We start from the raw sequence: 18,403 nt of genomic DNA, 5'->3' as shown, positions 1-18,403 counted from the left end.
ACTAGCATACTACAATCTTTAATATATTATGCTATTTGTTAAAAATCAGAAAAGTAAAGAGCAAACTTAACCTGTGAATTACCTTCAGAGAATAAAGGTACCTTTAAATAGTATGCTGTGAAGTCAGTTCATAGCATAGTCAGGACTGTTGTTAAATCATTTTCAGATTGAATTACAGAATACCTTCGTTCAGGTAATGCCTATGTATTGAACAAATCATCCTCAGACTAGTACACAGTTCAGTAAAACTCAATATACAAGTTACAACTGCAGCTGAGGAGGAAACAACAGAGAAAACCCTTACTAAATTGTAAACATATCAGCTATGCAAGCTCAACCATTCCTTTTAAAAGTGATAGCTTTGCCACATTTCTAATCTTAAAAAAAAAAAAAAAATGTTAGGAGCAATGAAAAAAAAAAATGTATCTCCAAAGGAGATTGTCTTTCTTTGAGAACAAGATTACAATTTCTTATTACCTCATGCTTCGTGTATCCCATCCTCGAACAGTGGTATCATTGGCTGTTGCAATCTGTGTACAACTGTGGTGTGGACTCCATCTTCCAGAAGTAAATTTTAATTGTCCTTTCCCTTCCAAGGCTGCAGAACTAGAGAGCTAAAATAATGAAACAGAGCTGGCAATGTTTCTAAATGTAATGCTAAAATGAAATTAGTTCTACTGAAGAGAAACACTGCAAAACAGCCTATTGTTCCAAGTGTAAGAGACTACCAAAATCCTAAAATTAAAAAAAAAAAGGAAAAAAAATAAAAGCTACAGCTGATTTTGTATCTCACAAAGTAATTTTTCCAAAGGCTTACATAATGTATTCAGAAATATTAGAAGTACTGCACTCTAATAAACTAAACAGTTTCAGATCATTTGTTGAAGCAATACAAAGACAATATGGGCACATTGCACAGATTAGTAGCTGCCTCAGACAAATAAACACATGCATTTAGTTTCATGAACAGTCTTACAAGACAGTTTTTCCATGTCAAAATGCCAAATTTTATTTGTAGGAACATAATTATAGTGTCAAAGACACTCTTCAGTAAGTGTATAGCAGCTTTTAAAAAATAATAATAAAAAAAAAAAAAATCAAGGCTTAGGTGCCCATGTCATCACATACATGCCTATTAAACTAACAGCAGGTGCTAATAACAAATTTACAATCTATGAGAATTAAAGGTTTCAGTTCCAAAACCAGGCTTGCATGTCACTGAGCAGACAGCTCTGCATCTCCACAATTAATGAAAAGAAGGTACAAAGTAGTCAACTTTCTCTTTCAAGTTGTACAAATTATCCTCCAATTCCATGTGAACATGGGGAAAAATGGAGGTGCAGAATGTACAAATTATTTTACTTCCAATCACTTACTGAAACTCATTGTTTAATAGCTAAAGGAGAGCAGAGGGATCAAAATACTTGCATTTTAATTAGATATAAAATCTATACAAATTTCAAGCATCTAGGAAGACTTAGTCATCTTTCACACAATGTTCATATTTCAAAATGTTTCATCAATAAGTATTTCACAGAAGCAGATTAATGAACTGGATTGCATTGGATCACTTTACCTAAATCCTAACATATCATAAATGTTCTATTAAATAGAAAAATATAATATTACACTTTGATGGATGAAAATGACTAAAACATACATACTGCTTACATAAACTTTAACTGACATCCTGTCAATACAATATTGCTTAAATCTATTTACATATGGTACCAAAGTCCATTTTGTTATTTTACTAACTTTTAGTAGTTAGTTCCATCAAGAATATCATGTCATATTTATTTAGTGTTCAGATTAACAATCTAGAAATTACAACTCCTCTATCACAGAAGTCTATGCTACCTAAAATGTGTTGTCTTCAAAAAACTATTTTAGATTTTTTTTTTTAAACAACATAGAATTCTCAGCATACAATATCATATGTTGCTCATCTGTTAATGAGTGACGTAACACTGCAGCAAAAACTACTCCTTCAGCACCATTCCTCCTCAAGTACATATTCTGTCTGAAAACCTTTCTAAAACTTCCAGGTTATTAATATAAAGAAAAATACTGCACAGGACCACTGGATGCAGGATAATAAAATAAACCACACTGTTTATATTTTGACACATAACTAGTCTCCAGACACAAGAGAATATGCAAAGATTAAGTGTGTCATTTCAAGAACTAAACTATGTTTATTTAGTAAGCAGTCTTGGCCGAACAAAGCTCAGACTGTAGGGAGAGAAGGGAAGCAAATATTAACACCGACAATAAGACAGTACCAACAAAAAGAATATTTCTTGTCAGGTATTTCCAAGATTTGTAACTGAGACAGGAAGCATCACGTATCCAAAACATGACTCAGGACAAAACATCTTCGTCAGCAGTAGACTTTCTTCAGCATTCCAGATTTATTTTTTTTTAAAGTCTTCATTATCATGTAAACTATTACAAAAAGATTACAATTTTTTTATTTTCCAACAAAATTTTAGTGGTGAGGCCACCACATGCATCTTGTGCTATTACTTAACAACACATATGAAAAAAATTACATACATGTCAGATTGATCAAGTCATCCTCGCCTTCCCAAGTATTTACCCAAGGAAGAGTTTGGTGATTTGTGACATGTAACCTAAAGTCTGTATACAGAAATATTAACAATCATCTTTTTAGGAGAATCTACCCAGACCCTGTGGATTGGTTGGGCTTCTCTTGGGTTCAGCTAATGATTATAAATGGCAAAGAATAGCTAATTTAAATGCAAAAGTTAATGATGCAGTGAGCATAAGATTAGTTTCACCCCAGAAGGTAATGTCCTCAAAACAATAACAAAGGGAGTGATCAAAAGGACAAGAGAAGCTTGTCAATGCAAATAAAAGTAAATATTTCATATTAAATGCTGTAATGAAGAAACAAGTTAGCAAAAAAAGTTGAAAGAGGAAAAAAAACCCCACAAACCCACAGAACTGTATAGTAAGTTACGGTTAGTTAATATTTCTTATGGCAGGTAGACCAGATAATTCAGCGAATTAACACACCTGTAATTTTATTAAAAAACATCTCTGAAAAAAACAGGAACCCTAAAATTCTTCAGGCTAATTCTAATTAAAAAGTGTGACTTGTAACTCCTAGGCAGATACAGTAGATGAAGCCAATAAAAGATTCTGAAGTTTTGATCAGTGTAGGCAAGCAGAAATTTTGGCATATGCAAAATTTTAAAACCACAAATATCTTCAATTTTTCACCAGTACTACACCCAAGTTTTAGATGAGCTTTTTCACAAACATGAAAAGTCCATAAAGAGTAGCACTTGGTTTACCTCTTGCCATTACAATTAATATTGCCTATAACTCATACCTATTTAAAACCAAAGAAACATGTTCTTAAAATACGAAGACCAGCGCTGCACCAGTGTAATTAATACCACCTTATTCTATTATCAGATACAGTGGACCAGATCCTACTTTTAGTTAATGATGATGTCATTCAATTTGAACACCATCATGGTTTTGACAAAAAGGAAAAAAATTCAAACACACTGGCATTTTTATTATCTTAATCCTAGGCTGTTGATTTATTCAGTTAAAATAATGTACACACAGAGGTACATGTATAAGTCTACAGCAACAGGAATATTTTGTAAAAACTTTTGTAAAGACTTTTTCCCCCTGTACTAGGTCTGGCTGAGGTGGAATTGGTTTTCCCCTATAGCAGCCCTCACGGTGCTGTGTTTTATGCTGGGAGCTGGCAGGGTGTTGGTTACACCCTGGTGTTGTGGCTACTGCTGAGCAGGGCTTACACAGCACCAAGGCTCTTCCCAACATTTCCCCCCTCAGTGGGACGGGGTGGGCAAGATCTTGGGAGGGGACACAGCCAGGACAGCTGACCCGAACTGACCAAAGGGATATTCCAGACCATATGGCGTCTGCTCAGGATAAAGCTGGGAGAAAGGAGGAAGGGGGTGGGGTCACCCTTGGTCCTCCAAGGCAAACACTACTCGTATCGGAGCCCTGCTTCCTGAGAAGGCTCCACATCGCCTCTTCATGGGAAGGAGAGAATAAATATGTTTGGTGGTTTTGGTGTTTTTTGTTTTTTTGTTTGTTTGGTTGGTTGGTTGGTTTTGGTTTTTTTTGTGTGTGTGGGGTTTTTTTGTTTGGTTTTTTTTTTGTTTTGTTTTTTCCTTCACTTTGTTTATATTAAAACTGCTTTTGTTTTACCCACAAGGGTTGGTCTATCTTATTTTCTTTCCCCTCTTTGCCCTGTTGAGAAAACGAGGGGAAAGGGGGGGAAGTGAGAGACTTGGTGGATACCTGGTATTTAGCCGAAGTCAAACCACCAAACCCCCCTCAACAGTCCCTACAGAATATGTAAGTTTACTAGTTACTGTGTTACCCCATTTGCTGGAATCAAATAGCACGGTAGGTGGCAAGATACCAGTGTCTAAGACATGCCAAAAAGGGTCAACCTTTTATCCCAATGAGCAATAAATACAACATTTCCTATCATTTAAGTAATCTCCCTGTGTATCCATATATAAAGAAAATGCGGACTTTCTGGCAAGGATTTTCTACACAGCACCAACAGACACCTTGTATCATTAGGTATCACCTCCAAAGGAACTGTGAACAGTTTCCACGGCCTCTTAAGAAACACCTCCCCTCCAAAAACCCACAAACATACATGCCCCCTTTTTAATGCTTTTAAGAGTTGGTTGTTTTCTGGGTTGTTTTGTTTTTTGTTTTTTGTTTTTTTTCTGTAGGCTGTTCTATAGCTGTTCTCAAGGCCAAAAAAGCTCTTTTTATTAATACGCCAGAAAACTGTGTTTTTACACTCTGACCAAAAAGCATTAAAATACAAACCATGTACTTTTTAGGGTTACAACATATCTTGCATTCAACAATCCCTTATAAACAGGATATGTGCAGAAAGAAATTTCACCAACAGCTTATTGGCCTATAAACACTCCTTCTACATGGTGGTAACAAATGGAAAATATATTTATTGCTTACCCCTACCAATGCCGTCTTTTAACCAACCTGTTCTCACAGATTTCTCTCTCACATTCTAAATACTATAGCAGTAAAAGGTGGATAGTGTGTTACATTTTTTTGTTTGTTTTTGCTTGTTTGGGTTGTTTTTTTAAACAGAAAGCCATCTCAGTAATGAAACATTGCTTTTTCCTCATTGCTTCCTGTAACTCAGTCCTACACAATTTTCTGTAAATATAAAATTGCTACACAGTAACAGTTACTGTTTTTCAGCCTTCTAACAATGAGTTAAATCTCTTAGGAAGAAGATAATGTTCAAATATTTTAGAAATACACAGCAGTTGATTCTAAGCCTGAAAGCGCCGATGATACTGGATTTTAGGTTGTCATTATTTCAATTACTAAGAAGTCTATGGTAGGCATTTTAAAGAGATGCTCATACTTTCCTCTTATTCAGGTTGGATGTGGTTAACTCAGGAACCAAAAGACATGTTTGAGACAAATTTATGGCAGACAAAAATTCAACAGGAATGCAACAATACCAGTCATAGAAGAGATTCACCTGGCCTAAGATTTAGATGCCTGGAGGTATGTTTTCTGAGAGTCAAGTTTCCATGAACTCTCAGTATTAACCTTCACTTTAAAACCAGTCACTGACTCAGTGATAAAGCAAATACCATCTAAGAGTAACTCAGAATTGCTGGAGCAGAAGACTGATAATGGTAAACACTTATTTCCAGGTAAAATTTTAGTCACAACCAATTCTAATCTACAGTGCACTGACTTAAGATACTAGATAATTTTAGAAAGAAATATAGAGAATCAGTCAAATTCTGCATCAGGTCTCCCAAGAGCCTAACCGTAAAATCTAAATGACACTCCTAATTTATGCAAAATCAGATTTTTAACAAACACTTGAAAATGCTCCTATCTGAACATGTCAATCTCAAGTTGATAGTTTTTATAGTTTTAGCTTCATTAAATAAAGCAGGTTTTTATAATGCAGAATTTCAAATTTGTTTTTTCTTGTTTCCTTTTATTAAATATAAGCCTATAACAAATGTCACAGGTTAAATCCCCTTAGTTCTGAAGACTTTATTTTGCCATCAATATCTGGCATATTTTAAAAGTAACAGAATAAAAGATATTCTACGTAAGGAACACTAACTGAAATACTGAAGGGATCAGCAAGCTGAATATTGCTTGAGAACAGGAATAATAATTTCAAAATCATACTGAAATTATATAGCTTGGTGAAGAGTCTACTCCTCTCCAAAATTATGCAGATCACAATTCTAGCCATGGAAAGAAAATAAAATGGAAGTCATAGTTACATTCAGAAATATTTGTGTGATGGAGTGAAGAGATTAGTTCTGAGGAAAGCAGTAGTAAAAGGAAGACACAACATGCAAGATTTGAGTAAATAAAGAATCACGGAATTGTCTAGGTCAGAAAAGACCTTGAAGATCATCAAGTCCAACCATTAACCTAACAATGACAGTTCCAACTACACCAGATCCCTCAGCGTTATGGCAACCCGACTCTTGAACACCTCCAGGGATGGGGACTCCACCACCTCCCTGGGCAGCCCATTCCAATGCCCAACAACCCCTTCTGTAAAGAAATGCTTCCTGACATCTAGTCTAAACTTTCCCTGGCACAACTTGAGGCCATTACCTCTTGTCCTGTTGCTTACTACTAGGCTAAAGAGGCTCAACCCCAGCTGTCTGCACCCTCCTTTCAGGGAGCTGTAGAGGGCAATGAGGTCTCCCCTCAGCCTCCTCTGCTCCAGACTAAACACCCCCAGTTCCCTCAGCTGCTCCCCGTACGACCTGTGCTCCAGACCCTGCACCAGCTCCGTTGCCCTTCTCTGGACACGCTCGAGTCATTCAATGTCCTTTTTGGAGTGAGGGGCCCAAAACTGAACACAGGAATTGAGGGGCGGCCTCACCAGTGCCAAGTACAGGGGTGAGATCCCTTCCCTGTCCCTGCTGGCCACGCGATTGCTGACACAAGCCAGGATGCTATTGGCCCTCTTGGCCACCTGGGCACACTGCTGGCTCCTGTTCAGCCGGCTGTCAATCAGCAACCCCAGGTCCCTCTCTGACTGGCAGCTCTCCAGCCACTCCTCCCCAAGCCTGTAGCGCTGCTGGGGGTTGTTGTGGCCCAAGGGCAGCCCCCGGCATTTGGCCTTATGGAAACTCCTCCAGTTGGCCTCAGCCCATGGCTCCAGCCTGTCCAGGTCTCTGCAGAGCCTCCCTGCCCTCGAGCAGATCAACACTCCCACCCAACTGGGTGTCATCTGCAAACTGACTGAGGGTGCACTCGATCCCCTCGTCTAGATCATCAATAAAGATGTTAAACAGGAGTGGCCCCAAAACCGAGCCGTAGGGGACACCACTCTTGACTGGCCACCAACCGGATTTAACTCTGTTCACCACAACTCTTTGGGCCCGGCCATCCAGCAAGTTTTTTATCTAGTGAAGTGTGTGACCATTCAAGCCAAGAGCAGCCAGTTTTGCCAGGAGAATCCTGTCAAAGGCCTTCCTAAAGTCAAGGTAAACAACATCCACAGCCTTTCCCTCATCCAATAAGCATTTCGCCCTGTTGTAGAAAGAGATCAGGTTTGTCAGGCAGGACCTGCCTTTCGCAAACCCATGCTGACTAGGTCTGATCCCCTAGTTGTCCATTATATGACTTTTAGTGGCAGCCAAGATGACCTGCTCCATGACTTTCCCTGGTGCTGATGTCAGACTGACAGGTCTATAGTTTTCTGGATCCCAAAACATCACAAGCAAAATAAAATGAGATGAAAAAATGAAGAACTTGGCATTCATTACAAGATTCCCGCACATACAGAGAGACTGATAACACACTGTACAGCATCCCCAAGGAAATCATATTTCAGAGATTAGGAAGAAATTTGATATAGTTATGAAAGAGTGGTTGGGACATTCAAAAAATCTAATTACTGTTAAAAAAAACTTTATGAAGAGGTGACAGAGCTGCCCAAAGAGAAAGCAAAAATAGTGAGTGGTCTAGAAGTCCTAGCACTTCAAGAAGGCATGAAGAGCTATAGCATGGAAGCAGAACCACCCTCAAAACTAGTTTTTCAAAGGTTTAAAGAAGGCATTTGAAATAAGTCTGTGTGTTATGCAGGCATTAGAAAAGAAACACTGACTAATGCAGGAGTAATGGAAATCCAGTGGATACAATACCACAGACAAGCTCCTGGAGGCAAGCCTTCAGAAACTCTCAACATCAATTTGATAAAACCAAACACTACTTTGAAGAAGCCTTGGAGGGTAACAAAACGCTAACTGAAGTTCCATGTGAAATAATGCTGGCTTCTAGTGAAGGAACCCAAAAGGCTTAATTATGAACATGAAGGATTAAACTATATTACATTACATTGACACTATGTAAAACCATAACATCTCAAGACATCACCTATTTGCACACAGTTAGATGGTACAGCAGGGAAGAGTTTATGGCTAAGCAACTGCTGGTTGAAAAATGTGATTCTGTAGCATCCAAGAAAAGAAACTAACCCTGAACTGAGAAATTCATTCGAGAAGTGACAACAGATCAACTTAAAGTCCTTGACATAATCAGTTTCCATTTTTAAGGACAGACAGTGACCTAAATAACTATACAGAAACATTCAAAGTTTTTTATATACAATCTATATCATTACACATAAGTAAGCAAACTGTGCAAAATAAGCAAAGGTGGCATAATCAGACAGAAATCTATGCTAATGACACCTTTTTATATATGTTCCTTAATAAGAAGGTTTTAATGAGTGAAATAATCTGAACAGAAATGTAATAGTAAATTAATACTGAAAACTCAAAGCAGTGCATAGTATATAGAGAAATTATGTTTTTATGTACAACAAAGGTTGCAAATTAGAGGGCTGCATGGTATTAACATGAGTTAATATTCTGTTATCTGAATTTAATAACCTTTGGCTTTATCGATCACCAATTTTTCCCACATACAGGTTTATCAAATTAGCATTGCTTTATTTTAGATTATTCACTGTAAAATTGGTAGGAAAGGAAAAATCTAGACAAAGGAAAATATTTAGTCACCAGCAACAGATAAAAAAATATTCCTCTTAAATATTCCTTTTCAAGACAACCAATGGAGTATCAGTTTCACCATCCCCATTAAATGTAACAAGATATTTCTGAAGGAACAGTTAGAGGATTAGCAAATTCTAGGCTAGTGGATGTTGTTTGTACTACATTCAAGTATATCATGATTTGTTAAAACTTTTTCTTACCACAGCTGTGGCTGAACTTTCCTGTAAATCCCACAATAATATGTTATTATCAGCCAGTGAAATAATCTTTTTACCGTCTCCCATTGGTTCCCACATAACACTGTAAAACAGAAACAGAAAAGAAAAAAACAACCTAACATTAAAATCAATCAGAATTTGCACTAGGAAGGCATTTTAACTCTGTGAATCTAATCTATTCCAAAACATATTAAATGATATTCCTTATGATTTCCTTCAGCTAAAAGCTGTCCCATATTTTAAGTGCAAAATCTGCCATTAACTAGCAATGTAGCACATTTTACACATACTAGATGAACATTATCACAGCATCATTTACTTAAAAGCTACGTGATTCCAAACCTAGGCTTGCTCATGGAATCTTTTAGTCAGTACTAATGCACACATCCTTTTCTTTTTGAGTGCCCTTTGACATCTCAACCAAATCTACTGGAAAAAGGAATGCTTTCCAGTTTCCCTCAGTGCTAGCCTAACTGTAAAAAGAGCTTCTTCAAATCCTTACTCCATTTGACAACCAATCTGCATCATATGGCGATCATGCAAAACAGTGATTATGTCACTGTAGCAGTCATTCAGCATAGATACACAGAAAAAAATGGGGACCTCGACTTTCAAGTGCTCTACCATGAAACCTCAAAGTTCTTCACATTTAATGTCGTGCATCCCTTCTTAAAGATGCACCAAAAATTATAAGCCTCAGAGCTTTGACACAAACCTCTTCCAGTTCAGCAGCTGTTATGACTCAACATAAGCTTTTTACCTGTGATTCACTAGTTTCATGCAATACCTGAGGAACGCAAAAAAAATCAGTCCTCATGTCCAGGTTTTTTTTGAGAAGCAGCACATTCAAGCCAGTCAGTATGGGCAGCACAGCTAAGTATATGCACTATAACCCTAATAAATTTGCTGGAGATAACACAGTAAGGTTAATAGAATAACACTTGTCATTTGATGAGAATAGACTTCCATATCCAACAGTTTATTGTAAAAGCTGTGCAACCTCTCACATATCTTATGGCTGCAACAGAATATAGTTAAAGGCAGAGATCACAACTTTAGTAACAATAGCTACATGGAGAAATGTCTCCCCATCTCTAGAAAAAAAAACTTAAGTTACTCAAAGGCATTTGATGCGGTGCTCTCATCCTCAGTGCATATATGAAGTACCTCTTGAGGTTTGTCAACAGTCCATCACTAGATGTAAGTTTTCCACTATGTTTAGCTTTTTGCCTCAATCAGTTCAGTAGCTGGATTGAGGAGATCAAAGGAGGTTGCATGAGTAGAGGCACCCTTGGGCAACTAAGTCCAACATTAGGCAGCCACTAGCTACCTTCCTAACTCAGTGCTGCACACTATGCATGCTCCTATTTTATCCCCCATTTTTCATTACTCCTACCTTCCTACAACAGTAGGAATGACCTAGCTTGCCCTAGATCTAAGCTATGGAACTCTATGTAATCTTATGGTATAACAAGAAAAAGAAAATAGGAAGTTGCAGGTAATAAAAAGAAGTGATGTAGTGTCATTTTTTTCACACCATAAGTGAAACACAACCTTGGTTATTCTCATCAGATATCTTCCTCTCAAAATCCTCTTGCTTCTTCTGTGAACAGTTTCATTGCTTTTTACTCTGCATTGTTAGTAAAACAAGCATTAGATATATAGGCAGATGACCGCACCCCTTGGCTGTTATAGAGAATCCAGACTATGCAAACAAAATAGAACTATGTCAAAAAAGAACATTAACACCAAGTAGATAAAAAAGCTGGAACTATAACTAAAAGGCGTGTTGGCTGAATGCTCACCCAGTGAACTTCTCCCTAAGGCAACAGAGCAGATAGAAGAAAGGGCTAGCTTCTGCATCTATCTTCTCCTGGAACCATAACCTTCATCCTTATTACATTGTCAATCCATGGAAATTAACTACTTCTAGAAGTTCATTTGTAATGAGCTGTTTTACCAGTTGACGGGGTCAACAGAAAGGACACAGACACCAAGTTAAAAAGATAAGCTTATTTTACATTAGTTTAAAGCAGCAGAAATAATAAGTAAGGTAATGCATCTGATCATTACTACATAGAGTTAGCTATAGCGAATAAGAAAGATACATCACTAATTGCCCTAATACTTCACCATCATCCATATGTGTGCTTCAGCTGGGGAGCCCCATCACAGCGAAGAATTGGAGAACTGCTCCCAGCAACTGAGAAGTCCTACGCAGTGTGTCCACTCATAGGTGAGGTCTCCATCTTTGCTGTGAGAGGGTCCTGCTTTTATACAGTTTAACAAATAAATCCTATAAAAAAGGGCATGAAAACACCTGGTAGATTGGCTTCACTTCACTTGGGCGCATCCTGGATCTGGCTAGGATCCCAAGTGTGTCCAAGGAGTTCCTGTATTCTAGGTAACAGCTAGCTTAGGGTCCAAAAATATATTCTTTATCTATACTTTTCAGATTATATTACCATGGTCATATTTCATGCTGAACTGATGCTGGTCAGGAGGTTCACTCAGAAGTCAACTCTGGATCGAGGCCTATGGTTCAGGCCTTTTTAAGTCATAAGGTTTCTTGTATTAGGACAAAAATCCCTTCATTTAGCATATTAAAGGTATCATGTTTTCAAATGTTTTTTAACAAGGACATGGGACCAAAATGATTCTACAATTTGCTTTAAATTGGGCTGTTTTGTCTGTGGGACTGTCAATCTTCTTTTCAAAAGTATTTCTTGTTAAAGTTGTATGGTACAACTTGGGAAAACTTATAAGCAACCGAAAATGAGTGCTGATAATAAAAACAAAGCAGTATCAATTAACCATTCAATCATCCGTTGCCCATAATAATGAGAAGTAACCAACTGGCACTGGCATGTTTATTTCAGAATTCCACATAATTTTGCTGCACAGATACATGTTAGATCCTTCAAAGAGATGAAAACATTTTATGAACACACATAACAGGATTAAAAAAAATAATGCGTTATAACCTGCATGTGATCACAGCTAACCCTCCACATTCCAGTTTTCCAAAAATCAAAAGACATCAGGATCATCACACAATTTAATGGAGAACTAAGAAATCTTAAATGTGACCAGAATCATCTGGAAGTCCACCATTTTTTTTACACATTGCTCAAGGTATAACTAGCATTTGGTGTTGATATATGTAGATATATTTTTAATTATAGATAATGAAATCTGGTTTGACCAATTAACTCTTAAAGAGTTCTTCCAGCCAGAGACCAATATTCTTTTTGTCTGTTGATGTATTTGCACCTTTTCTGCACTGATCACTGAACTTTCAGTTATAAAAGCTAGATTGGAAGCACTTTCTCTGATGTTTTCAAAGGTAGGAAGAAATTTCACATCTTTTGAGTGTCACTGAGTTTCAAGGTAAAGATTTTTTATAGCTGAAACACAGTGTGTTAATTAGAGCCAATTATAACCCAGCTGACATACCTTGGAATGAAAAGGTCTCTCCACATTCACTCTGTCCTTGTGAGATGCCCATTGTGCTTCTACTTAATTTGTCTTTTATGAAAGTTCATTGTTTTATGGGTGTGGTTGCAGTGATCATTCAGATTTTATCATCTAAGTGAAGGTTACTCAAATCACTCTTTGTAACATATTCAGCTGTATTCTGTAGTCATGAGTGAATGTTAAACATGAAATACTGGGGAAAAGAAGGGGGGAGGAACACTGGTGAGTGAAAAAAAAAACAACTGGCTTTCAAAGCAAGATAGAAATTTTTGAAAAACTGAAGTTTTCATTTAGAACAATTTTCAGACATTCCTTTAAAAAGGAAAACAGATAAACCAGGCAATACCATTTTCCTGAGTGTGTCAACAGTTGCTGATGATTACAGTTTTTGGAAATGGACAAGATAATTGTCAAATTCATAGCTGCCACTCAGAAATTGAGTGTGAACTTCACGGCTGCTCTTTAGATAATCTATAAACAGCAGACAAGCAATTATATTTGTTGCCTTTTACCCTATTGTGTTATCATCTGACTCCTGATGCTTCAAATTAGATTCTAGCTGGTAGGTTTTGGTAGAAAAATTATGTCCTACAGAGAACGTTTTCCTAGTAAAGAAGAAAGAGAATTTAAAATATTCACTCAAATGCACACATGAAATGACTCTATTAGCTGCGTTTTATGCTGAAAAGATAGTTAACACCATCATTTATTAACGTACTGAGCTTTTACAAATGAACAACTCAAAGTACTCCATTACAGACTAAAGAAGAATAAAGCAACATGCGAACACTTTCACAGATGTGAACTGCAGTCAGCCACAATGTGTTGGACAAAGCAAGCATTAACTACTGCTTAACCATAATTATAGAAGTGACAACCATTTATTTCTATGTGTGGAAAAATTTTGCTAGGCTGAAAATTCTCATGCACTGCAAAATGGAAAATACACCTAAACATTTGGTAACTCAGCAGATCATCCTGCAGCCTCAATGTAACCCATCAGAAAAATTCATGTGTTATGAAAAATATGTTGCCTGCTTTGCAGTACAATAATTCAAATTTAAAGATGACTCTGCTAATCAGATGATTAGGACACTATTATAATAGGAAGGAGATTGGACTGAGGACAACCTGGAACCCACAATTCTTACTCCTTATCCAAGAGCTCTACAGAGTGGCCACATTTCTGAATAAAGAGAGTTCTGGCTATTTTGTTAGTGCATTGAAGTCCATGCTGCAGGAAGCACAAGTAAGTTATGCTTTGTCTCAAAATTCTCAGCCACTGAGATATATTTTGGTGTCCAACTCCTCAAGATACAGTAAAACAAGAACCATACCTTCCTAAAAACCTGAAAGATAAGGTGAATTTATTTTAACCTCTTTTTAGCTAAAAGGTTGCTGAGAAAAATGAAAAATTAAGTTAAAGATTATTTTGGACAAGAACCCCAAAGACAGCTGAGTTTTATACTGGTTCTTAAAGTATTTTTACATTCGGAAAAATAAAACTGCTGTACAAATGAATACAAGAGAATTCACTGTGTCCTTGTGGGGTGACAAAGAAAAAGCACTTATGTGCTTTTAATTTTTTTTCCTTAAATTATCATACTACAGTGTTGGCAACCCCATAAAGACTTTTTGAAAAAAATCACAAAGCAGAATGCAAAATAATAAAGGGTCATCCACAATATTCGTATTTACTTTACTACATCTCCTTGTCTACCACAGCTGCGATTAAACACCCTTATAAAGAGAAAAAGAATTGTGATTCTTGATTTACAGGCCCAATTAATTTCAGCATTGAACAGGTAAACATAATAAAGACATCCTGAATCCTAGGAGTACACAATCTAACAGAAAGCATGATAGTGAATTTGTTACAAGAAAGCAAGATATAGGACTCATTGATTTTAAGCAAGAGTTCCTGAATATCCATTTTGTAGAAACAACTACTAAATTCCTGTTGAGCTATTAACGATTTAAAGTGATGACCAACATGTGAACACCTGAGTAGTTCATTAACAATCTCAAACTTCTGTCTGGTTAGCCATGGGTTTACATATTAATAATGCTTAAAACAGCAAAGTAAAATCATGCAAATTGATTATACAGACTCTACATATGAACTGACAGAAGCTGTTACTGGTAATATTTCAAGTCATGAAATGGGAATTAACATCTCTAGTCTGTGGTTTAACCAATTTGCTTACATTCTGTATGTACTTGCAGCACTAAGGGTAATTACTGGAGGATGCAAAGCAGGAACAAGCTATGCAACTAAATGTGTGAAACAGTAAACAGCAAGATGTACTTTCTAGAAAAGAAGCCATGACTAACCATTTTCAGACTCGAGACAACCATGCTCTACTGTGTATATTTTACTGCTTAAAAAAAACCATCATCAAGTTCTATACACAGTTCCTGTAGAGCGTGTGGTGAGATTTCTTACAAATGTAACTACAGTTATTCAGATTGCAGTAACCTAAGAAATCCTGAATTCCTTCCCATTGACTTGTGAGTGAAGCAGATTGATTCTTCTGTGTTCAGATAGTTCATATGAAAATCCCAGAGCAAGAAACATGGGTAGCACTAACTGGAATACATGCTATGAAGTAGCCTTGTAGCATGGTTTTATCAAGGTCATGGGGGTTCTCCATGTTCATTTGGTATTGCAGACAAGTCCTTATCGTTGATTCATGATATTAAGCCTGATTTTGCCTGTTTATTGTCACATGTATTTATTCCAGATGGATGAGGAATATTAGTTCATCTTTCCAGAAAAAGTTCTGCTTTCTAAGATGTAAAAGATATACTAGATATTTTAGGATGCTGCATTCTCCTCTAATGTCTGCCTCTTACTAGCATAACCAGCATATTACCTGGATTTTTGCTCAACTTTATGCTTGCTGGGATAGACTGTTCCTGAGTTTCAATCCTTGAATATTAAATAGCTTTTTTGGACCTCACCACATGGGACTTATTCAAGCAAATCTCTGAAGGGGCGAAAGTCTGTCTCCCTGAAGGCAAGGGCTGTGAGCTTGGTTTTTGCCCTGCTTCCTCCTCTCATGATCTTGAGCTCCACCATCTCATGGTCATTGCAGCCAAGGCCACCTTTGACCTTCTCATCCACAACCTGCTCTTCCTTCTTTATAAGTATGACGTCCAGTAGACTATCTCTCCTCAATTGGCTCCTCTGTCACTGAGGTCAAAACATTACCAATTCTCTCCAGGAACTCCCTGGATTGCTTATGCCCTGCTGTGCTGTCTCTCCAGCAGATACTGGAGTGGTTAAGTGCCCCCTGAGGACAAGACCTTGCAAATATAAGGCTACTTCTAACTGTCTACAGAAGGCCTTATCTAATTGTTCTTCCTGATGATGTAGCCTACTGTGCCATCTGTAGTGGTCTGTTCTTTAATCCTTACTTACAAGCTCTCATTTGTCTCATCATCCATCCCCAGACAGAGCTCCATGAACTCCAGCAGCTCTCTCACAGAGATGACACTCTCTTCCTCATCATCCCAGCCTGTCCTTCCCAAAGAACCTCAGGAATTTTCTCAGTTTTGTCTGCAGCTATTTTGTCTATCAAACATGAGTAATTGACAAATGAATTATCACATACAGACAACACATTTCCTAATCTTTTAAGTGGTGATAAACATAGTTATAACAATACCAGGGTACAAGAACAGACTATAATCCCTGGCTTCCCCCGTTATGTTGATTTCCATTAGGCTGGAAGTTATAATACTGGTTTGGTTTGACCAGAGTAGTACTGTTAAAGACTAATGTGTCTTCAATTAAGAATGCACAGTCACAGGATATTTCCATAATATCTCTACTATATAAAAGATAGCTTACCAACAGATCTCCCTAGTATTTTCTTTTTGTTTGTTTCTGTGCGGTTTTGGGGGGGTTGTTTGTTTGTTTTTTTAAATGTAACCTAGAGGGCTGTCTTATTCTCCCTTTATTCTCTTTTGGAGGAGAGAGAGAAGTGCTTTGTGAGGGGTGAGGGTGGGTGTTAATTAAAAAGGTTATGAATTGTTTCTGAAATTCTATGAAACATCACATACAGTCTGATGAACACAATTGATTAAGAAAGTTAGCACTTCCTCAAAGTAATGAATATTGGATTACTTACAACAAGAATACTTCAATATTATGGCAGAAACACTTGCAAATAATATTTTTAAGGCAAATACACAAACCCCTTTTAACTTCATTACGTTTCATCCATGCCTTTCCACATTCCTCAAGTGCTAAATACATGTCCACAGATAGGACAGCTCTTGCAAAAGTTACATTAAGTTTCTGTCACATTACCATGATGAATATTTTACAGTAGTATTTTAATTATCTTACTGATGGCTAAAATATCTGAGGACTCAATGGCTATTTTAAAACATTCTGGAAGTTCTTTTTCCTTTTTACAAGTGTTTTAGAACAAGTCCATGTGACATAGGTGTGCCGAGACAGCAGAATGCATTACAGCTGTAGGGTTTTTTTGGTGACCTACCTATAACAACAAAAGGTCTAGAGTATATGCAGTTAAATTACAATTGCAATGCAGTGTTTTGGCAGCATAGTTAATGATACCTGTTGAACTCCATATTCCATGCCAGAAAAAGACTTTATTAATCATAAAGCTTGGAGGATCTGCAAATACTTTTACACAGACAAATATTTTTAACAGTTTTAGGACAATTTACTGAAGAGTTGAAACCTATTTATTTATATGAAAATGAATCAATTGACAACACGCTTTGGACAGGAAACATGTCCGAGTCAAACAAGAACTGTTTGAAAAAGTATCAATATTTTAAACATTTACGTGAGTATTAAAAATTGTTTTCACCTTCTTTCTTAACACCAACAGGAAAAATGCTTCAAAGTAAGGAGTAACACATTTCACATAAGCAGACACTGACAACAGATTACTATTAGCTAGGATTAACTGATATATACAATAAACAGCACATGTGAAAGAACAGAACCCCCCAGCACATATGATTTTCTTCAGTGAAACTGGAGGGGCGGTGAAAAAACTGTGTGTAAAGCTAGGATTCATTTCTAAAGCAGATGGACAAAAGTCACATAACCTCTATTATTCTACAACATACTGCTTGAGGAACAGCTGATGCCATGGACACCACTTCCATTCTGCTGCTTGAATAAGGCTTAAAAAAACCTCTAAGTGAATATTATGAATATGTGACATGTCATGAAAGAAAAACGTAGCCAGCCTGTCTGTCAAAGATCAGTAGGTGGTCAGCCCAGGAAAAACTTTTTAGTAGTATTAATGTCTGGCAGGAAAGCACACAGCAAGCTGTCAGGTAGAAGTCCTGCCCAGCCTCTGGAGGTCATATGATGCCAATAGTTTTTTTCCATGTACTAACATAAAGATTAAGGGCTGAAGCAAGCTTATTGGTGAAACAGCTGGAGTGGGCAAAAGCAACCTCTGCAGACTCATTAAAGAAACACATATCTACTTGTTGAGGGGCAGACATGGCAATTTGAATATTTTCATACAGCATTTTTTTAAAAGATGGCAACATAGATATAGCATTTCCTTACTAATTTATTGCTAATTGTAACAAACAAGACATCTGCTGGGCTGTCTCTTATACACA

The 18,403-nt window shown here is 37.1% G+C and overlaps 1 protein-coding gene across 1 annotated transcript in view; it reads right to left on the bottom strand.

Annotated features, from left to right (window-relative positions):
- Positions 1–18,403, bottom strand: part of EIPR1 (EARP complex and GARP complex interacting protein 1) — a 91,032-nt gene that overhangs the window by 19,872 nt on the left and 52,757 nt on the right. Inside the window, exons 5-6 of the mRNA XM_026845695.1 lie at positions 9,284–9,383; positions 478–614 (exon numbers count right to left, since the gene is read on the bottom strand). Of these exons, the coding sequence (XP_026701496.1) occupies positions 478–614; positions 9,284–9,383 (237 nt within the window). The remainder of the gene's footprint in view (positions 1–477; positions 615–9,283; positions 9,384–18,403) is intronic.

This window comes from Athene cunicularia (genome assembly GCF_003259725.1).
Source record: "Athene cunicularia isolate RWA chromosome 3 unlocalized genomic scaffold, athCun1 chr3_part1, whole genome shotgun sequence".
Lineage (NCBI taxonomy): Eukaryota > Metazoa > Chordata > Aves > Strigiformes > Strigidae > Athene > Athene cunicularia.
Note: the sequence above shows the minus strand (reverse complement) of the source record. Positions and strands in the feature narration are given on the sequence as shown.